The sequence below is a fragment of the Lacerta agilis genome, chromosome 12, assembly GCF_009819535.1.
Source record: "Lacerta agilis isolate rLacAgi1 chromosome 12, rLacAgi1.pri, whole genome shotgun sequence".
Taxonomy (NCBI): Eukaryota; Metazoa; Chordata; class Lepidosauria; order Squamata; family Lacertidae; genus Lacerta; species Lacerta agilis.
Window position 1 is genome coordinate 27,075,121 of NC_046323.1, and position 20,194 is coordinate 27,095,314.

Consider the following 20,194-nt stretch of genomic DNA (forward strand, 5'->3'; position numbering starts at 1 on the left):
CAACAAAGGAGGCCTGGGCAAGAGGGCAGGGCTGAAAGGGAGCCGGGGACTCTTATCTCTCTCCCATTCTCTTGCTGATCAGCTGCTGAGCGGGGTCCTTTCAACACCCCCTTTTCTCTTTGTAAAATAAAAAGCATGATCCTCTTTTGGCCCCTGGGCAATTCAGCTCCAGGGACCACCATTCGCTCCATAAGACGCACAGATATTCCCCCTTACTTTTCAGGAGGAAAAAAGTGCGTCTTATGGAGCGAAAAATATGGTACTCCATCTGCAACCTGAAGTGGTGCAGTCCATTCTTCATCTTACATGTCCTTCCACTTAATGCTGCTATAGGTGTAAAGCAGATCATACGTCTCTTTTGTCCCACACAGCTCCGTTAATAACATGCACCTTACCTGATCCCAAGTATCTAGCAGCATGACATCATCTTCAGCCAAGTCCTCCTGAGTGAATTCTCCAGGAACCTCCTCAATCTATGTTTTTTAAACAACAACAACAACACTTGGCGACATACGTTCCTGTATACAAAATAGCACAGACTAGTCTACAATGTTCTCTGATTTATGAGTGGGTGTTGAGGTAGAGTCCAGTTTATGCTAGAAGTGGCAGAAGCTATTTAAGGGTTGTTGAAGGTTGTGGGGTCAAAATCACAAGCAATGGACAGTATAGGTTGGACTGCGGGAGGTTGAAAGGGAGAAATCACGGCAAGGAGAACAGTTAGAGACCGAGTCTCAGTCCAAGATACTGCAGTCAGGCGTTCAGGACCAGCTCCAGCAAGAGGGGAGGCCAAAGTGTCAAGGGTTAGATTACCGGTATATCTGGTCTTTATTGAGCATTCACTCTGATTATACAGTGGTTATACGGCAGTGAGCACTCATCCTAATTTGCTGGTGGGGTGTTCGTATGTCTTTCCATTAATAATTTGTTCATCCCAGACTTTCCAATGCATTTCCCTATCACGTTCCAAAACTCAGAAAGTCTTTTGATTCCTTTTAAAAAATGGATTTGTTGCACAAAGGCAACAAAATGCTTTAATCTACTTTAATCGCACACACCTAAATTTATGGTATGTGCTTGAATTCCTCCTACAAAATAGTGACAGTCAGAAGGCACCCATATTTTCACAAACCAAGTGATGTGGAACACATCCTTCTTGGCCAATCAGAATCTAGGACTAGCCATAAGACAGAGATGTTCCAGGTGGCATTACACCTATGGTAGCGCTTGTTATTTAGCTGTCTGGAAACTTACCCAGGCAGTGAATTTGAGGCTGCCGCTGATTTATTTTTAATAAGCAAGGGACATATTATGCTTGCACTGAGGAACCAGGTTTAGAAAGGATTTAAATAAAGAATGAAATGCAGCAAATCTGTTAAATTAACCAGACACCCGGTGACATTACTTTATTTTATAAAACCAATTAGCAGATCTTTTTTTATTTTATTTTAAGAGAAACGCTTTTTTGGTACAGAACATTGCGTTTTAGAAAATTACGGCAGATGTGTGTGGGAATTTGCATTGCACTTGTTACTTGACTAATGAGTAAGCTGCCACCATTCGATACAATATAAAGCTACCAAATAGTGACTACTAAAAAGTTTATCTCCCTTCTCCCTTTGTACACAAAGCAACTAGACTGTTGCTAAACGATAAAATAAAACTGGATATTTCAGTCCTTCCCATACAACTTTGAAACAAAATGTAAGCCCTCTTACACTGCAGAAAGTACATGTTTTCATAATCAAGCCAAGGTTGGTTCCATTAATATGTTCTTCCTCAAAGCTTCCTGTGTTTTTACAGAAAGGTATCAAGTAACTATGTTCAGACACGTTGAGAACAAAAATATCCCACACAGGGCCAGTGAAAGATTATAGGGCCAACAGAGGCAAGCTGCCCTTTCCCCCACCATTTTCCTCTCCTCCCATGCCCCCAATACTACTCTCCCTCCCTGCTCCCACTTACTTTTGTTTTGCCACCAAATAAGAAGCAAGAGTAGTCTCATTGCCTTGCCCATCTACTCCCTGCCTCTCTCCGAGAAAGGGGTAAGGGGATCCTTCCTCAGAGTGAGGCATTCTGGGTAAGATGCCCAGAGAGCACCCGCACTGCTGAGGCATTGCTGCCAAGCCTACAAGTTCTGTTTGCATGAAGTTAACTAGGTTTAATTAGAATTTGTAGCTGCCTTGGAAAAGTGATGATGGCACTTTCCCAGAAAACCTCAGCCAGCATTCTCTGCTCTGGCAAAGGATCTCCTTTGGTCCTCAGAGTAGGGCAGGGTGGAAGGGGAGGCGGAGACCCTGCAGAAGGATCTTGTGCTCTGGCAGTGCCAAGGCAGACAGCAAAGAAAGCAAGCCGCAGGCCCATCAGTTCACAATTCCTTCACACCCACTTCTTGCAGTGACTATCTCCTATGTTCCCTCATCAGAGCACCAGCCTTCATTACCCTTATTCTATGTTTTTGTTCTGGTCAACCAGGTCTCATATGGTTGGAAACATTCGAAGTTGACCACTAAGGTGTGACTATTTAGGGGGCAAATAAAAAAAGACAAATTTTACACCCTTCGCTCTGACTTAATTATATAGCAAAACTGGAAGATCTCAATGGGGTACCAGCTTAGTATGCATGTATAAGTCAGTTGTTTCTTTCCTTCAGAGTCCAGACACACTTGATGGACACAAGGAGCCATGATTTATTAAACATTTAGGTGAAGCAACGAGCAGATAAGAATCTCTCTGTCTTATTTTTATTTAATTAATATTATTTGTTATCAATGTTTGTGTTATGAAAAGTGGTCCTGGAAAATGTTTCTTCTAGGTTTTTTTATTTTAAAAAATATGTATGTATATGCAGTGCTTTTTTCTTAAAAAAATGTTTAGGAGTACTCTCATTTTGACTCAAGAAAATCACCATTTTATAGTTCAAATCGGAGAAAATAAATACAGTAAATGGACAAAAGTACAAAGATTCACAAAATGTTTAGGGGTATGCATAAGCACTGTGTATATGCATGTATGTTTGTATGTATGGAAAGAGAGAGAGAGAGATTCAACAAAGCTTTCCTTGGAAAAAATGTTTTAATCCATGCCTCATGAAGATCCTTTGTGTGACCTATATTTTTATCCACCAATGTTGACTCAGTTAATCAATATCTTCTTTGCTTATTTTGGGCTTGAATACTAGGAATTCTTAAAAGGACCCTTTCACACCTATTACATTTCTCAAGGCAAAAGGAATGTATCGAACTCCAAACATAGCACAGCTATATACACGGAGGTGGGTTTTTTGCTCTCTTTGACAAAGTCTTTGAGCTACAGTATATTACAAAAAAAAAATATTTATACTGCTAGGTGGCTCAGTGGACAAGGAGAAAAACACCAGCCAGAAGGAAATGAAAAGGGGAAAAATAAAAGACAGAATGGCAGGATTGTCAGTGGGTGGGGCAGCATTCCTCCAAAATACGATCAACTATAAGGCAGCCTACGTCTGAGCCCTCCATGTTACGATAAACTTGCTCTATGCCCTGCAAATGATGTTCTTCCTTGCCCTGCATAGGATGTGAGTAATCTCATTTAAGACCCAGAGATGGAATGACCATAGTAATCAAGGGACAGAGCAGAAAGTATCTGCCATATACTTACAATAAACCTGCCGGTCTTATTAGAACAGCCATAAAGACGTGGAGGATGGTCTTCGGACTCAGTTAGTAACTGTGCAGATGTCTGGTATTCTTTCTTTCCACCAAGGGCACTCCAAAATGGCTCTGGAAGATACAACAAAAACACTTCCTTGGTGAAATGCCCTGCGAACAAGAGTTGAGGAAACAAGATTGTTAGGGGCGTATAATTTCAACACCGGGTGCTGCCTCAATACAGCTGTGTGCTTCCATCACTGGGCTCCTCCATGGAAACCAGGAAGTGACCTCTACAGACAATGGAACGACTCTTCTTATCTTTGCAGCTGCGATCTCCTGGATGATGTGGACGCTGTTAGGCAGCTGAAAGTGTGTGCATGCTCTGTCCATTTCCCTCCCACCCACCTCCTCTTCTATATGGCCCTGGGCACTGGCAACCCACGCTACACCACTGATACGGCCAGAAATATTAGGAATACATTTTCCCGAATGTCAAGGACTGTGGACATTTCCTGCATCGAATAATAGAACGCTAGAATTGTAGAGTTGTGCTCACCTGGTTCCTGGCCTTCTTCAATCCTTGAGGTTTGGCACCTGAGGACACCAGCTACATACTGCGCCCCCTTCTCTTCTTCTCTGCTTGCTCCTTTCCCAATCCAGGTATACCCAGCATTACTTGGCAGTTTCAAAACAAAAACATCATTGGAATTCAACGAAGTGGCATCTGCATCAACCTGAGACAGGAGTGAGATTGCATCAGTCTCCTGCTTCTTCTTCTTTATTTCTTTCCCATTTTTGCAGTTTTCAACATTAAGCCCAGAACAATTTCTCTGACTTCACAGGTGCCACTCAAGATGCAAGCTCTTGAAAGGCCAACACAAAGAGAGAGTCCTAATTATAATGTTAAAAATAAACTAGCAGTGAAAGGAAGGTTTTGCTGTACACACATCTCCACTCCCACCCAGCAAAATAAACAACAACAACAACAACAACTTCTTAGGAAAGTGCTTTTGGCAGGACTTTCAATTGACTCATAAAAGTTGGATTTGGATAACACTGAAAAATACATACAAGCGCCAATTTAATCCAGTTTCAGTGCAGCAATGATACAACCTAGACAGCAAACATTCATATGTGGGACCTGAAATCAGTATACAGCTGAATGGTTGCACAAATGGAAGACATTGCAAGGATTGCCCAGTAGCACAACATGACTCCTGAATCTGCTCCAGAGGGTCAAGGATGTCTCTTTTCTGAAGCCCTGGAGAGGTGCTGCTTGGGCCCATCCATACCTTGGTTTCATGTGGATTGTGAACCCCTCGCGCCCGTTTAATTCCCCCTCATATGGCATTCTCCTATGATGACTGCTGCTCCACCCTATTTCTTCCCCAAATCTGGAGATTCCCCATGCTTTGAAAATCCAGAGAGGAGAGCTGCTTTGATTGCATGCATACGGAATCAATGTATTCAGCACTGAGCTAGATGGACCTCTCTCAATATAAAACAGCTTGCTAGGGTCTTATCACAGCTTTCTACGTGACTGGGGCATATCTGCATGCAGACACACGTGTCTGCTACCATCACATCTAGTTTGTCCCCGGCTCTGGAAGTTGGAGTCCATTTCATCTTGCTACACAGAGAACAGGTTTCCGAACGCCTATTTCTCACCTCGACAATCCTGGTGATGGATGCTAGGTTCCTGCGGATTTGGAACAAGCGTGTTGGAGCAGCAGGCTTCTGTCCGCCTTTCTTGGATGTCCCATCCTTGTAAACAATGAGCGGTTTGTCTTTGAACAAACTCAACAAGTGCAGGGGCTCCTTGCCTTGGCTGACTCTGATCTGCAGCAATGTTTGAAGGGAACAGCACAGAAACAGATTTTTTACGAGGCTGCCTGCTGCCCTGGCCTGCCCTGGCCAACAGATGCTTCGCTGGAAGTTGGCAAGAATGAAGAGTGGCACGTTTCTCTTGAATAATTCAAGCTTACGTGACTGCAGTGTGTGCGTGCAGCCGTGGCATTCTAAATCTGCTCTCACGGAGCAGAAATGCAGCATGCGGTTGCAATCTAAATATTCCTCATATAACATTCTGGTGTGTGCATGTGCGTTTGGTTCAGATTTGAAATTTGCATTTAAATGCAGCAGGAAGCAGCGCCCTGTTTGTGTACCTGCCTGGAGCTGGGAGAAAGGCAAGGAGCATAAAGCCATCTGGGAATGGAAATGCACCAACCAGGTTGATTATCAAGAAGGCTGCCATTAAAGAAGGAAGCAATAAGAGCTCTTTCTTACAACTGATCCCTGGAATGCATGATCAATTGATCTTTGGGGTGCATTATCTAATAATAATAATTTATTATTTATACCCCGCCCATCTGGCTGGGTTTCCCCAGCCACTCTGGGCGGCTCCCAATCAAATATTAAAAACACAATAAAGGATTAAACATTAAAAACTTCCCTAAACAGGGCTGCTTTCAGATGCAGGTGGCTGCAATTGAGGCTGCTCTGACAATGGGATGTACAGGTGTGATTAAGAGAGGAGTTGGCCAAATGAAACCAACTTCACACACCATGAATTGCCTGTGCAACGGAGAAGGCAATCATTTGCAGGTCCAGCAAAGTCTCCCAGGGAAACATGGTGCAGGACTACTTACAAAGATAAACAATACAGTACCGTATTTCAAGAGCCTCCTTTTACTGTAATGAAGCTTGCAGTGCCATCTAGTGACAAAAAATATAGTTGCACCACGAGTGTATTATGATTAAGGATGGAAGGTCAGTTTGGTTTCTCACGGTTCTCATTTTTCCAGTGTGAAGCTCAGTTCTCCACATTTCCACATGAGTTTGCTATTTTGTTTTTTCCAAAAAGCCCTCCTAAAAAAACTCATCAGCATTGTGGCTTTCTCCTAATCGACACCTTTCTGTATGCAATTTTGTCTAAGATACACATTTTTTGCAAAGCAGCTTCTGTTAATATAACGCATTTCCGCATGTTCTTTTCACTAACATATGCAGCTATGTTAACCTTTTACACTAGCAAATGCATTTTCGTTTATATTACTTGGCTGCAGAACTGTGTCATTGAAAGGTAACTGTATTTTTCCTTCGCATATTGTTTCGAAAGTGCAAATTAGGTACGACTTTGCATGGGAACTAAATTGAATTTCTCTTCCCGTCCCAGTCTTAATTGTGATCCTGTTTTTGAATAGGGCTTAACTAAATATGCAAGGAAGGGGGAACATACAGAAGCGGGCTAGTTCTGCCCCACACCCACATCTCAATCTCTCTCCGTGTGTCCACAAGTCACAACCTGCAATGGCAAAGTCTCCTATATCCTGGTTTTCTAAGGTTTCTAAAGGCACAGGAGCTCCTGCAAGTACAGGGTGTCTGTCTGTCTTCCCCGCTCACAGATAGTTGCCTTTAAATCATTTGGAGGACAATAGGGAGCATGGGCTTCTAGGCCATGCAAGAAACAGAATGTAGCTTTCAGGTTTCCTGTTTGCACCATCAATATTTTCAGGCTCATCAGGAAGGCACTAACCTGGACTGCGTGCCCGTCTAGTGACCGGTCGAGCTGGACTGTCAAGAATGCTGAAGTAGTCAACTCATCTAGGGTGGCATGAGCTCCTTGCCTGCGGATGGAGAAGACGCAGATAAAACGCAAGTCCCCTTTGAAACGCGAAGCTCCTGACTATAGGAGTCAAAGCACATGGGAGTGGCAGAGGTGACTAGCTGGGGAGAACCCGCAATTGCCTTCGGAACTGCAAAGCTTACCCCCCCCAAAAAAAAATTAGTAGCCGACCTCATCCGAAAGATTCAGGGAGGTTATCTGTAGGGCAGTATTAAACATGGAGCATGTGGGACCTGAAGAGATCACAGATTAGGTGATCGCTCATCTATCCAAGAACTCCTCAGGTCAACTCCCTTCTGGTTTCACTCTAGAATGTAGAACTGGGTTACGCCCCACGGTTTGAGGCAGGAGGGCTCTTCCCATAAGCCAAAGTTGGAGTGTCCCTATTGCAGATTTAGCTATTTAAAACACAACTCAGTCCGATTCTGAAGGCCTGATGCAGGCACAATGTTATCAGGCAGAGTGAGGTGGCTCCTTCAGGTGGCAGATTCTGGGGTGGGGGGTGGGGGGCAGGATGTTTCAGCTGCCAGTCCAATCAGCTTCTGGTTACGGAATGGGGGAGGGATATTTTTGCCCTTTGCTTATGGCACCAAACATCTTGCAGCCACCAAAGGGGCTACTGGTTTTCAGAGAGGCTCCTTGCAACGCATCAAGGATAAAAACAACAGTAAGTTAAGAAGCAGCACGGCTTCCATTAAACATACCATGTGTAGATTATCTGTCCTTTGGGATAGGTGTACAGTATGATGTAGCAATCTCCACCATAAAACTGTCCGTAGCTCTGAGGTTCTACAGGGATTCTGCCATTGCTTTCGACGCGCCAAATCTAAGACATGAAAGATGTCACGGGGGAAGAGCGTTTGCAAAATTTTCAAAACAGTGCGTTTTGATAAGGTGACAGATTGAAGAGAGTTAGTTAGCTGTGTTAGTTGCAGCAGAAACACTAATCTGATTTACTGTAGCTGAAGCTTTCGCGCACTGCAATCAATTCTCATGTAAACAGTGGGTCCAAAAGGCCATGAGATGTATTCTATCACTATTAGGCATCACAATCAATTATCATTATCAGGGATTGAACCTGAGACCTTCTGCAGGCAAAGCACATCCTCTGCCACTGAGCTACATTAACTCCCCTAAATGTAAGTATAGTAGGCTCCACTATAATACTGTTATAATTTTGGGTAGCCCCTAGAAATTAATAAATGGTAGGATTTTGATTATTTGGGGTATGAAAGGAGAAATGCCAGCTGCAGAGGAATTCCTAGGTTGTGTATGCAAAACGACCTGGCCGAGCAAGGCTTTATTAAGAAACAATACAGGCCACAGGCAATAGAAGAGAACTGTCCTTTCCCCATTGCCTTAAGGTGTGAACAGTGACTGGGTGTTTGGAAGGTTGTGAGGTGACGGGAAAGGGAGTCTTTGGCAAGGTTGCTGGGTAGGAGGAAGGAAGAAGAGAGACTGGGATCCATCTTGGGCAGGCTGGCTGCAGGCCTGCTGGGAGAGATGCCTTGGGCTCCTGGGCTGCACTGATGTTGGGGTCCAAGCCCGTCTTGAAATGGACCATGCTGTAAGATCTGGACTCCCTTCCCCATGCAAACTGAAGGTGTAAACAGGGTGAACAAAGCATATTTCTTAAAGCTACGACATACTCCTCCGTGTCTCAATTCTCCAAAGGAGCACAGACCCCGGGGTGAGTGCCTGGAGCGCCCTGGACTCTTGCTACTGCTCGGCATAGATTGGGGAGAAGGCACCCACTTTTGTAACAATGCTAAAAGCATAACAGAACCTCTCCACACCTGCAGCGGATTCTGCATTCAGAGGAGCCGTTCCCCCATTTGCAGGGTTCAGATTCCAGGTAGTTCTCAGACTCAATTGTATATCACATACACAATCTAGCCCCCCCCCCCATAAAAACACGTACTAGATGTATTTGTATGGGAGTGGGGAAAATAGGTGCAAAGTACAGTTGTACCTTGGTAGTTGAACAGGAAACTGTAACGGAAGTCCGTTCAACTTCCAAAACGTTTGGAAACCAAAGCGTGGCTTCCGACTGGCTGCAGGAAGCTCCTGCAGCCAGTTGGAAGCTGTGGAAGCCCTGTCGGATGTTCGGGTTCCAAAGAACGTTTGCAAACCAGAACAATCACTTCCGGTTTTGCGGCATTCAGGAGCCCAAGTGTCTGAGTACCAAGGCGTTTGGGATCCAGGGTACGACTGTACTGCAAAACTACGACTATAAAGTAGAACAGCAGCTAAAAGAGAAACCCGGGAGCTGGATGTCAATAAATACCTCCACTTTCCCAGAGCCATCGTCGACCATGTTGTGCTGGGCTGCCATCTGCGGAGACTCGTGCAACTTGGTAGCGTCAAACTCGACCTGCTCAATCCTTGCCACTCTCTCTGTGACATACACTTTTCCGAAGCCATCGCTTTGATCCTTATCTTTCCAGTCTCTGAAGAACTGCTTGAAGATCGGTGTTTCACCTCCTTCTGGAAGAACCTGAATCTGAAACCAAGAAGCAAAGGGTTGGAAAGCCTATAACTGACAGCTCTCCTTCTTTCCTAGAGTACCGCTGTGTGCTAATGTATGGGAGAAGAGAAGCAGTCGCCTGTTAATCCAATCTCTAGATATATACCAGACAGGAGCAAAGGCTCACACATATGGCCAGTGATCAAGGATAATGACAGTCCTGCAACTTCTGGAGAGCTGCAGGTTCCCCATCCCCAGTTTATAGTTTTGCCACTTTTTCACAATGGTATATTTCCTTAACATGCTGCCATATCAGAAGGGGGAATGTATTTGAACTTTTAAGACAGAGTGTTCCTTCCTAGACTGGCCTCATCATTTCTACCTCAGCCACCCATACCAGGTTGCTCACCGGAGCAAGGTGGTTTGAGCATATTACACCAATCCTGGTCCGACTGCACTGGCTACTGATTAGTTTCCGGGCCCAATTCAAAGTGCTGGATTTGACCTATAAAGCTTTAAATGGCTCAGGACTGCAATTCCTCAAGGACCACCTCTATCCGTATGAGCCTACCCAGACACTGAGATCATCTTCTGAGGCCCTTCTTTGTGTGCCTCCTCCTCGAGAGGTCCGGAGGGTGGCAACATGAGAACGGGCCTTCTCTGCAGTGGCTCCCTGTCTGTGGAATGCTCTCCCCAGGGAAGTTCACCTGGTGCCTTCATTATACACCTTTAAGCACCAGGCAGAAACGTTCCTTTTTAACCAGGCCTTTGGTTGACCTGATCAACATCCCATACCCTTTTAAAATGTAGCTCTTTTGGGGGGGCATTATTGGGTTATTGCTTTTATTTTTATTTTATATACTGTGATTTTTTTATGTGAACCGCCCGGAGACCTCCGGGTATAGGCGGTATATAAATTCTAATAATAATAATAATAATAATAATAATAATAATAATAATAATACCAGTGGCTGGCCTTATATAAACTATACTCAGGGTAGTTTCAGACTGCCACTGTTTTCTGGTGGGATTTATCCACATACCAGCAAATTCAGGTAGCACAATTCAATTTGAATTGGTGCTCTTGCACAACAAAATGCACCCTACCTACCCTTAAAAACCACACCTTTTGCAACAAGAAATGTGGCAGGGAAATGCACCCAAAAGTGTGAGGTACCAACTGAAGCAACGTCATCTAACCTCCCTGGAAACAAATTACGATAATAACAGATAACAGGTCATCTGGAAGTGACCTTAGTCACCTGTAGGGGTTTACTGGGGGGGGGGAGGAAAGTACGTTTGTTCCTTGCATAGGTATACCTGAGTGTTGGCAGGATAGTTCATTTGCTGAATGAATTCTTCAGCCGATTTCATGGCTGCTTTCCTCTCACTTGGATTAGCATTCTTACCTTTATAAAACAAAGCAGGAGGAAAAATTACAATGGCAAAAAGGAGAGCTAAACTCCCAGAAGCCTTTGTTGATTACAATAGCAAATTATAATATTGTATTGCTAAAAAGAGAAGCAAAAAGATTTGCCACATACCTTTCCACACAAATATCTTCCTAGCTACTCCGTGATCCAGTATAAAGCACTCTTCAGACAAAAGCATTGCCCTCAAGAAAGGATTCTCCTCTGCAACAATCGAAACCTTCATGGATCCACTGGCGTCTGATACCTGATGATGCAGGACATTCACATTTAGATCAGCTACAAATCTGCATTCAAGTAATTAAAAAAAAAAACCGAACACATATTGTCATGACTTCTAAAGTTGTAACAGGGTTCTGTACAGAAACAGCCCTGCAGCCAGATGGCGATTCTGCTCTTTACCATGTAGAGTTTGGCGCTTTTCCTGTTGGTAATATCAGCAGCTTCATCATCGTTATCATCACCCTCACGAAGTTCTGGTTTCCGTCCCAAGACCTTCAGAACGAAAAGAGGAAGAGAAAAATTGTACTGGCGGATGAAGCCAAACAGTATTTCAAGACTGGAAAGATAAAATGCTCACCACCCATTACTCAAAGGTCTGAAGATCTTAATCCCCTTTCTACATTTGAACATATATCTTGTTATCATCTGCTGGTTAGGCTATCTATTCGGACAGATGGACTGCTTAGATTAATGTGCCCGTTTAATTAAGATTGATGGGTTATTCTTGTTCACCGCGAGCAGACGTTGCTTCCTTCTTCTTTTCACCATATTTGCGATAAAAAGAAACAAAGCCAAGCACCCAGACTCAAGTAAATAAACAAAACAAGAAAAAAGGGGGGGAATCAGTCATTTGTAGCTATGGCTTTATTAGCAGCATTGTGGAAAAATTTAGGATAATTTTGAAATTTGAATTTAAAAAAAAGATGTTGCATGATTAAGGACTACATTTGGCATGGTAATAATAATAATAATAATAATAATAATAATAATTTATTTGTACCCCACCCATCTGGGTGGCTTCCAACAAATATTAAAATGCATTAAAAGGGTAGAAAAAGTTCTGTAATGGGATATACTGACGTGATATTTTCTTGGGCAATAAGCCGCTTGGGAGCTGATGTGAATTGGAGCCACAGTGCTAGGGGTGAGGAGGGTTGGGATTAGGCTGTCACTCTGTGATGACGTCTCTCCAATAGTCATCATTCCCAGATCCACCCAGACTCTGCTCTTAGCCATGAAGTGAGGAGGCAGAGGACAGGAACCGTGGTAGCTGTATATTTTCCTGCCCACAACTAGTAAGTCTGGGAGCATGAATTCCTTTGGGAAAAGAGCATGGGAGAAGTTTGAAAGCCCCCTTTCCTCTGTGCCGCGGCTGCTCATGAGGATGCTGCCTAGGCAGGGTTGTGTGCTGGGGGGAATCTTGCCTTTGCCTTCTTTGAGTGCACTGGCTGCTTCTGTGTGTGAACAGCATATAGGTAGTGTCACCGTCACAGTCCCTGACTGATGGGCTGTAATGGCCTTTCCAGGGATGCTAATGGGCATGTATGTCATATTTACAGACTTTTTGCATTTTCAGGTTGTGGGTTTCCCCTCTCCAGGGCTGTTAATAACTGAGGCTTTCCCAACCAAGAATCCTACAGATGTTTGGATTCCCTTTGGTCCCATCCAGTGCTCTTTTTTTTTTTTTTTAGAACAAAAGGTGCCAGTACTGATTCACCATGAAGTTTTAACCTTGTGTGTGTGTGGTTTTTTTTAAGGTGCCGGTACAGTCGTACCTTGGATCTCAAACGCCTTGGCTCCCAAACAAATCAGCTCCTGAACGATCGAAACCCGAATGTGAGCATTCCGGTTTTTGAACGATTTTCAGAGCTGGCATCTGGCGTGGCTTCTGCAGCTTCTGATTGGCTGCAGGACACTCCAGAAGCCAGTCGGAAGCCACGCCTTGGTTTTCAAACAGTCAAATTCCCAGAATGCATTCTGTTCCGAGAACCAAGGTACGACTGTACTGCCTGCCCTTGAGTAAGGTGGAAAAAAAGTAAGCCTGGACAGTCAAGTACAGTCAAAGGTGACTCTGGGGTTGGGGCACTCATCTAACTTTTGAGGCCAAGTGTCAGGGACTGGGCAGAGGAGGAATGGAGACCGTCTTCCCATCCTGACCCTCCCAGGGAGGAGGAAGAAGAAGACAGTATAGATTTACAACAGGGGTTTGTGGGAGGTCACAGCTCAGAGGCAGAAAGTTGGGAAATAATGGGAAAGGAGGAACAGGCAGAACTGAAGCGGCAGCAGGCTGACATGGTGTCATTAGAAAGCATTCCAGACCCTCCATCTCCCAGAACCCGGCAAGTCTTAAAAGTAGGAGAGCAAAGAGCTCGAAGACAGAGGGCACATAGCAGCACCAGTAGAAGTGTCAAATGAAGAAGTGGAAGAGACGGGGTGTGAAGATTCACTCGGGACAATACCATTATCCAAGAGGCTGGGTTCTATAGCCCCTCTCTGTAAAGATTGAAATAGAAAAGGACGGTAAGAAACTTTTCCTTGTCTTTATATTTTTCTAGGCAACCAGCTGGAAGCCGCTAACAGCATCCTGACACCGAGGGAGCCAATGTTTGCCCACAGATAATATAATAATAATAATAATTTATTATTTATACCCCGCCCATCTGGCCGGGTCTCCCCAGCCACTCTGGGCGGCCTCCAACAAATATCAAAATACAATACAGAGTCACAAATTAAAAACTTCCCTAAACAGGGCTGCCTTTAGGTGTTTTCTGACAGACAGCTTTCCGGGTCATATAGCCAGCATGACTAAACCACTTCTGGTGCAATGGGGCATCGTGGCGGAAGTCAGAGCACACAGAAACACGGTTTACCTTCCTGCCACAGCAGTGCCTATTTATCTATTCACGTTGGTGTGCTTTTGAACTGCTAAGTTGGCAGGAGCTGGAACAGAGCAATGGGAGCTCACCCTGTCACAGAGATTCGAACCGCCAACCTTCCGATCAGCAAGCCCAAGAGGCTCAGTGGTTTAGACCACAGCACCACCTGCTCCCTCTACCCTTGAGTACCCCCAGAGAAAAAGCAAAGCCAATAATCGAGGGTGGTAGAATTTGTAGTCAGGCTGGAGAAGCCTGACTTGACCCATTTCTAATTTCAGTGGCTTAAAACAACCGTAAGTTTTATTGTGCTGGAGGGAGGGGGAGTGGAGGAGAAAGGCCAAATTAATAACTTAAACACAGATTAGGGTGGGCCAAGGAGCCAGTTCAGATGTTCTCCCACGTGGTCATCTTGGGAGAAATCCAAGTGACATCAACCCATAGTTTTGGAAAACAGAACCAAAAATACATTCCTTATGTACCGAGTATATCAAATCCTTTTAATGGCCACAGCACAAAAGCCAGCCAGAAGAAGAAGAATAGGTGAACTTTAACCAGGTGCTGAAAGACAACGAACTGCTAAATGTGCTTCACAAATGCCTTCATCAGGGGTGAATTAAACTTCTGTGGTTTAACTCAATGCATGTTGATTCCGAAGGAATTCAATAGGACTTGCTTTCATGTAAGTGGACATAGGAATGCAGTACAGTGGTACCTCAGGTTATGTTACCTTCAGGTAACGTAATTTCGGGTTGCAAACTCGGCAAACCTGGAAGTGTGTACTTCTGAGTTTCATGGCGCACGCATGCACAGAAGCGCTCTGTCGCGGTGTGTGTGTGAGCAGAAGTGGCGCCTCTGGATACGGACTTTTCGGAGTAAGTACGGACCCCCGGGATTAATTAAGTTTGTATCTGGAGGTCCCACTGTACCTTCTGATAGAGGGGAAATTTCTGTTGCTGCCCCAGTGAAGATAATTGCTTGAAATGCATTGTGCAATTCATTTGGCAATAAAATAAATTGGGATAATAATAGCAAAATAATTAAATAAGCAATTGTGGCTACAAAGAGGGAACCAACCAACAACCACCCTTGCAAGAAAGAGGAGCTGGCTAATTAAGAGGCAGTCAGGAATGCTATAGCTACAGAGCATGAGAAATTTAATAAAGGAAAAAAAGTAAAAATGTTGACTGTGGAACGTTTCTGAATCTAGGTCCCAAGCATAGAGCAAAATAGTAACCCAATATGCCTTGCTGCCTCATATGCACCGGCTGATAGATATAACATCATTCCTATAATTCTCCTATTCACCAGAGAAGGGCCAGCTGAATTTGGCTTAAAGTCAAACTAGCTGAAATAAGGTAAGTGCAATGTAGTATCACCTATTCAAAGGAGATACTTATATTGAGACAAGGAGGGGCATGTTGACAATGTAAATATTTGATAAGGGAGAAATTGCCAAGATAAGGAGTGCAAAGGTACCTTAAATATTTCAAAGAGCCACCTACCTATATGGCTTTCTCTCTCAGCAAGATAAATATTATTACACAGCCTATAAAGGGCTATATCAGGTTAAATACAAATAGAATTTCATTTCTCAGCTGGTAAACACAGTAGAGAAACTTGCTTATGTATTAGTACTGCACAGGCAGAAGAAAAGCAGAACAGACCTTTCTAAATAAATAAACAAACCTGTATGCATAGCCCTTGTCACTTAGTGGCTGATAGATTTAATAAAAAAAACAATGCCAACAGGCCCATCATGATGACAGGTAGGAAATGGCCCAGTGAGAGAATGGTTTGTCTTCTCAGGTACAAAAGTGGCAGACAGCATGATGGGGGTTGGCGCCCACCTGACCTCTTGCTGCCTATCAGAGGCAGAGCAGGAAGGGTGACGCAACTATGAGGTGAGAGTGGTGCAAGCTCTCCATCAGAACCAGTTTGGTGTTCCCGCCAGGGCATTAGCACCTTGCCAACCATGCAGCCACCTCCCTCCTCTCCTTCTCAGTAAGCAGCAGTGATGCAATTGGTCAGAGGTCAGGTGAGTGGCAGTTTAGGAGTGGATTGTAAGCAATGAGGTCAGAGGAAAATTAAATGCAGAAAGTATGTCGACAGTTCAAATTGAATACCGTAATTAACAAAGGTCTTTCGTAATACAGTTGTTGGTGACACAGACGTCTTGGCCTTGATATGCCAAGAAACATAATGAGATTTAAAATGCCTTTCGCCAGATTCAATCCACTGACTCCAGAATATAGGAGATCGTCTACTGTATCCACCTGGGTAATCTTGTACACTCCTAATTGTTCTCTTTAACAACTGGAGCACTGCAATTTGCACAGTTCTCATATTATGAATATTTGCTGGCTGTATAAGCATTGGCACTTGCGGAAATGAATTCACTATTAGTATATAAGATTATGAGTGGAATGCTCAGAGCTGTTCTGCTTCTAACAGAAGGCTTCCCATAGAAGTTAGAGCAATAAGACAAAAGACTTCAGGAAGATACAGTTTTTTCTGCTCAGGTATTTATTATTTTACCTTCTCCTGCAGTTGTACAATGCAGTCAAATAGGTTTTATTGCACCAGGGTATTCAACCCAATGTGTCCCTATTTAGGATGCTGTAAAATGGCAAGATGGAATTGAAGTCACCAGGCAAAACATTTTTTCCCCCAATTTTCAGCTTCATAAGTATTGTGTCTCTTTGTTCACAGTGTATCACTCTCAATTTTCTACAACACAAGGCATTCCACTTTGGCATCATTCCAATAATAATAATAATAAAGCATTTGCTGCTTGAAAACACTTTCTAAGGTGCACTTCAAGGTGGCATGAATTCTCTCCTCTACACTACAACACTCTACACATACCGGTAGATCTTGCATAAATACTTAGGAATCTCTTTCCCTTTATTCAGCAACATGGCGAGCATTCAGCTTCAAAAACCGTAACAGATAATGGACCATACTCACAGCTCTGAAATATTCTCACATCAAAGTACTTAGCTTTCTTAGTTTCTGGGCTTGTTGTTATGAACCTCTCTGAATATGGCAGCCAATTTTGAGAGTTGAGATTATTGTTGTTGTTATTTCATTATATATTATTATATACTTCAACCCAACTCTCCGGTTCAAATGAATATCCAATGCAACTCACAAAAGAAACAGAAATCAATAAACAGAACTACAAGTACAATAATTAAAAGTAGCAGTCAGGATTACACGAATGCTTATGACACACACGTAATTCAATGTGATTTGACCTTTTTTCTTTTTTTGCTTGCTGATACGAGTCCTGGGAAGAGGTAGCTTTGCAGAACCACTAGCCCAAATCATACAGTCCTATCTGCTCATGATATCCATGACCATAATTTAATTAAGATTTCCTCAGAGCTGCAGCTGCCACAGCCATGGGAAGATTCTCAGGCACAAATCAAATGATTAATCCTCCTCGTCACAACTGTGCTGTTTTCAAGAATTATCCCTGAAGAGTGCCATGTCTTGACAACAAGGCTTTTGCAAGTCATTCTTTTCTCACTTACCACCTGATCAAAACAAATATTTATGTCACGCTATGCCACCAAAGAATAGGCTTCATATTTGTGCTTGAATACTGAATTCATTATCGGACAATGGAAAGCGGTTTCGAGTTCCTTGGAACTACTTGCACAAACTAGAAAGAAATGCACAGTTGTTTACGTTAGGGAAGAGAGCTGTGTGAAGAGAGCTGTGTATTCTACAGTGAGCCAGCTGGGAAAAGGATTTCGAGGATTTCACACTATTTAGCAAGGACCGTGACTTTGGAAGCTCAGGTATCAAATGAGGGTTGCCTTAGCTCAAGTTAGGCTGATGCACCAACTATACCCATGAATGGAGATTTTAGAACTGGCAAGGTGAAGCACACTTATGGCTTCTGACTAACGCTTTCTGTTGTTTTATAGTTTCGATCAGACTGTTGTTTGGATGCTGCCTTGAAAACTGAAAAGCAGGGTCATAATGTTTTTAGATATCTGGATTTACGTTTAAGCAAACAAGCTATAGCTTAGGGCCCCACTCTCTTGGGGGGCCCCCCAAAAAAATAAAGGGAAAAAAACTGGATGTATAGTTCTAAAATATAAGATAAAAAACAGATAAAATAAAACCTACACAGAGCAACAGTGTTTTGTGTTGTGTAGGCTCCTATTTGTTATGTGCAAATGGCTTTAGATACCTAACAGGTCCATAAATTACCGTATAGCATATATTCAACACAAAAACCCACGACAATTGGTTGTTGACAAAGGACAGCTAGATATATAAAGGGCCCCATTACCTTCAGTAGCTTAGGGCCTCATCAAACCTAAATCCGGCCCTGGACTCACCTCAAGTGGAATGTCATCTTGGCACAGAAAGCTATTATAAAGTAGGTGGACCATTTGCTCTTAAGCATAATGAATCTGGGCATCCAGCAGTGCAGATGATACAATGCTTTTAAGTGGGCCCTGCAATAATTGCAGGGAGAGGCTTGGTTCCTGGGGAGATAAACCATGACTCCTTCCATGGTAAGGCAGCAAAACACCCCTTTCCCTACCACCTTTCCCATATCTGATGGGCGGAAGATGGAACTAACAACCATTTCTATCTCAAGTGTATTATAGCTGTTGGATAATAGCCTAGTGTGTGAAAGAAAGCTTCGCTGTTTTGATAATTGTAAGGTAAGGGCATGAAAGTAATTTATAACTGTCTAAGGATCTAACCTTGTGTGTAGTTATGATGCCAAGTCGGAGACCACACAACACAAATGAACAGGTTTCAACATGCAGATTCTGTATACTATAATTTAATTGTAAGCACTTCCCCCCCCCCAAAAAAAAGAGTTGTAATTGCTTTAGAAAGCTGTTTAAACACCTAATAAAAGGATGTCTCTGCTTGCTCAAGGAATTAAAGAGTATTTGCATTTGCAACCATCCACTGTAGAGTATCTCCTGAAGTTTAAGATTAATGCCTTGCAATAATTGTCAGGTGAAGAAACATTAAGCAAGCCACACAAATTGGCATTTAGGCCTCTGGAGAAGTACCGCATCTTGTATTTCAGGCACCTAACTTGGCAAACAGCAAGCTGTAGACCAGGAATGGGGAGCTTTTGGCCAGGCTTCCTCAACCTTGGTCCTCCAGGTGTTTTTGGCCTACAACTCCCATGATCCCTAGCTAACAGGACCAGTGGTCAGGGATGATGGGAATTGTAGTCTCAAAACATCTGAAGGGCCGAGGTTGAGGAAGCCTGCTTTTGACCTTCAGGACGTTGCTGGACTACAACTCCCATCAGCCCTAGTGAGCATGGCTGATGGCCAAGGGATGATTGTAGTTCTGCAAGATCTGGAGGGCCACATATTCCCCACAACTGCTGTCAACACTATCCACCCATCCCCATTCAGCAGTGGTGTGCAGTGGAATTTTTTGTAGGGGAACAGTTGGGGCCAGAGGCACCAGCTTGCAAGAATGATGGGGGAGGGGATGTCAGACACATGATGTCACAAGGTCCCAATGTCATGAGCATGAACATCACACCTCCCTCCCTAAGGTGGGCAGAGGCTTCCTGGGCTTTGGGAAAGAGGGGCTAGGGGAACATTTATGGGACTAGCACAATTGTACTCTACGTGAACTTGGAATTTAAGGTAGGCTCATTACTTACTGACTCCTGGCCAAACTAGAAGTAGGCCTCAGACTCCTCTCTCCATAAGCAGAAATCAGCAAGTGAATTGGGATCCTATCTATCTGAACCTTTGATCCTCCTAGTGTTCTCGTTACCTTCTTTACCATTGCCTGAAGGAAGATGACCGTTGTAAGAGGGAAGATGAAAGCCCAAGAAGCTGTTTCCACTATTACCACTGACAGAATCCTGGAAGCCAAGGAATGAATAACTGTGCCCCGTCCTGAGATCTTGGGATGGAGAGCAGGACAGTAATGTCCAAATAAAGTCCTGCTCCAGAACAACTGAGCTGAGCATCAGGCGAGACATGGCACAAGAGAGCCATGATCAGGAACACTGGAAGCTGCCTGATGCTGGACCAAGTCAGACCACTGTCCATCTAACTCACTATGGTGTGTTTGCTATCTGGCAGTGGGTCACCAGGTTCTTGGACAGGAGTCTCAGACCTCCAAGTGTCCCTATTTTCCGGGGACAGTCCCAG

At 43.7% G+C, this 20,194-nt stretch overlaps 1 protein-coding gene across 1 annotated transcript in view; it reads right to left on the reverse strand.

Annotated features, from left to right (window-relative positions):
• The window catches only part of SCIN (scinderin), a 40,723-nt gene that overhangs the window by 5,928 nt on the left and 14,601 nt on the right, over positions 1–20,194 (reverse strand). The window contains exons 5-14 of the mRNA XM_033165836.1: positions 11,554–11,646; positions 11,266–11,398; positions 11,042–11,130; positions 9,542–9,757; positions 7,959–8,080; positions 7,165–7,255; positions 5,298–5,468; positions 4,186–4,363; positions 3,637–3,758; positions 396–473 (exon numbers count right to left, since the gene is read on the reverse strand). Coding sequence (XP_033021727.1) covers positions 396–473; positions 3,637–3,758; positions 4,186–4,363; positions 5,298–5,468; positions 7,165–7,255; positions 7,959–8,080; positions 9,542–9,757; positions 11,042–11,130; positions 11,266–11,398; positions 11,554–11,646 — 1,293 coding nt within the window. The remainder of the gene's footprint in view (positions 1–395; positions 474–3,636; positions 3,759–4,185; positions 4,364–5,297; positions 5,469–7,164; positions 7,256–7,958; positions 8,081–9,541; positions 9,758–11,041; positions 11,131–11,265; positions 11,399–11,553; positions 11,647–20,194) is intronic.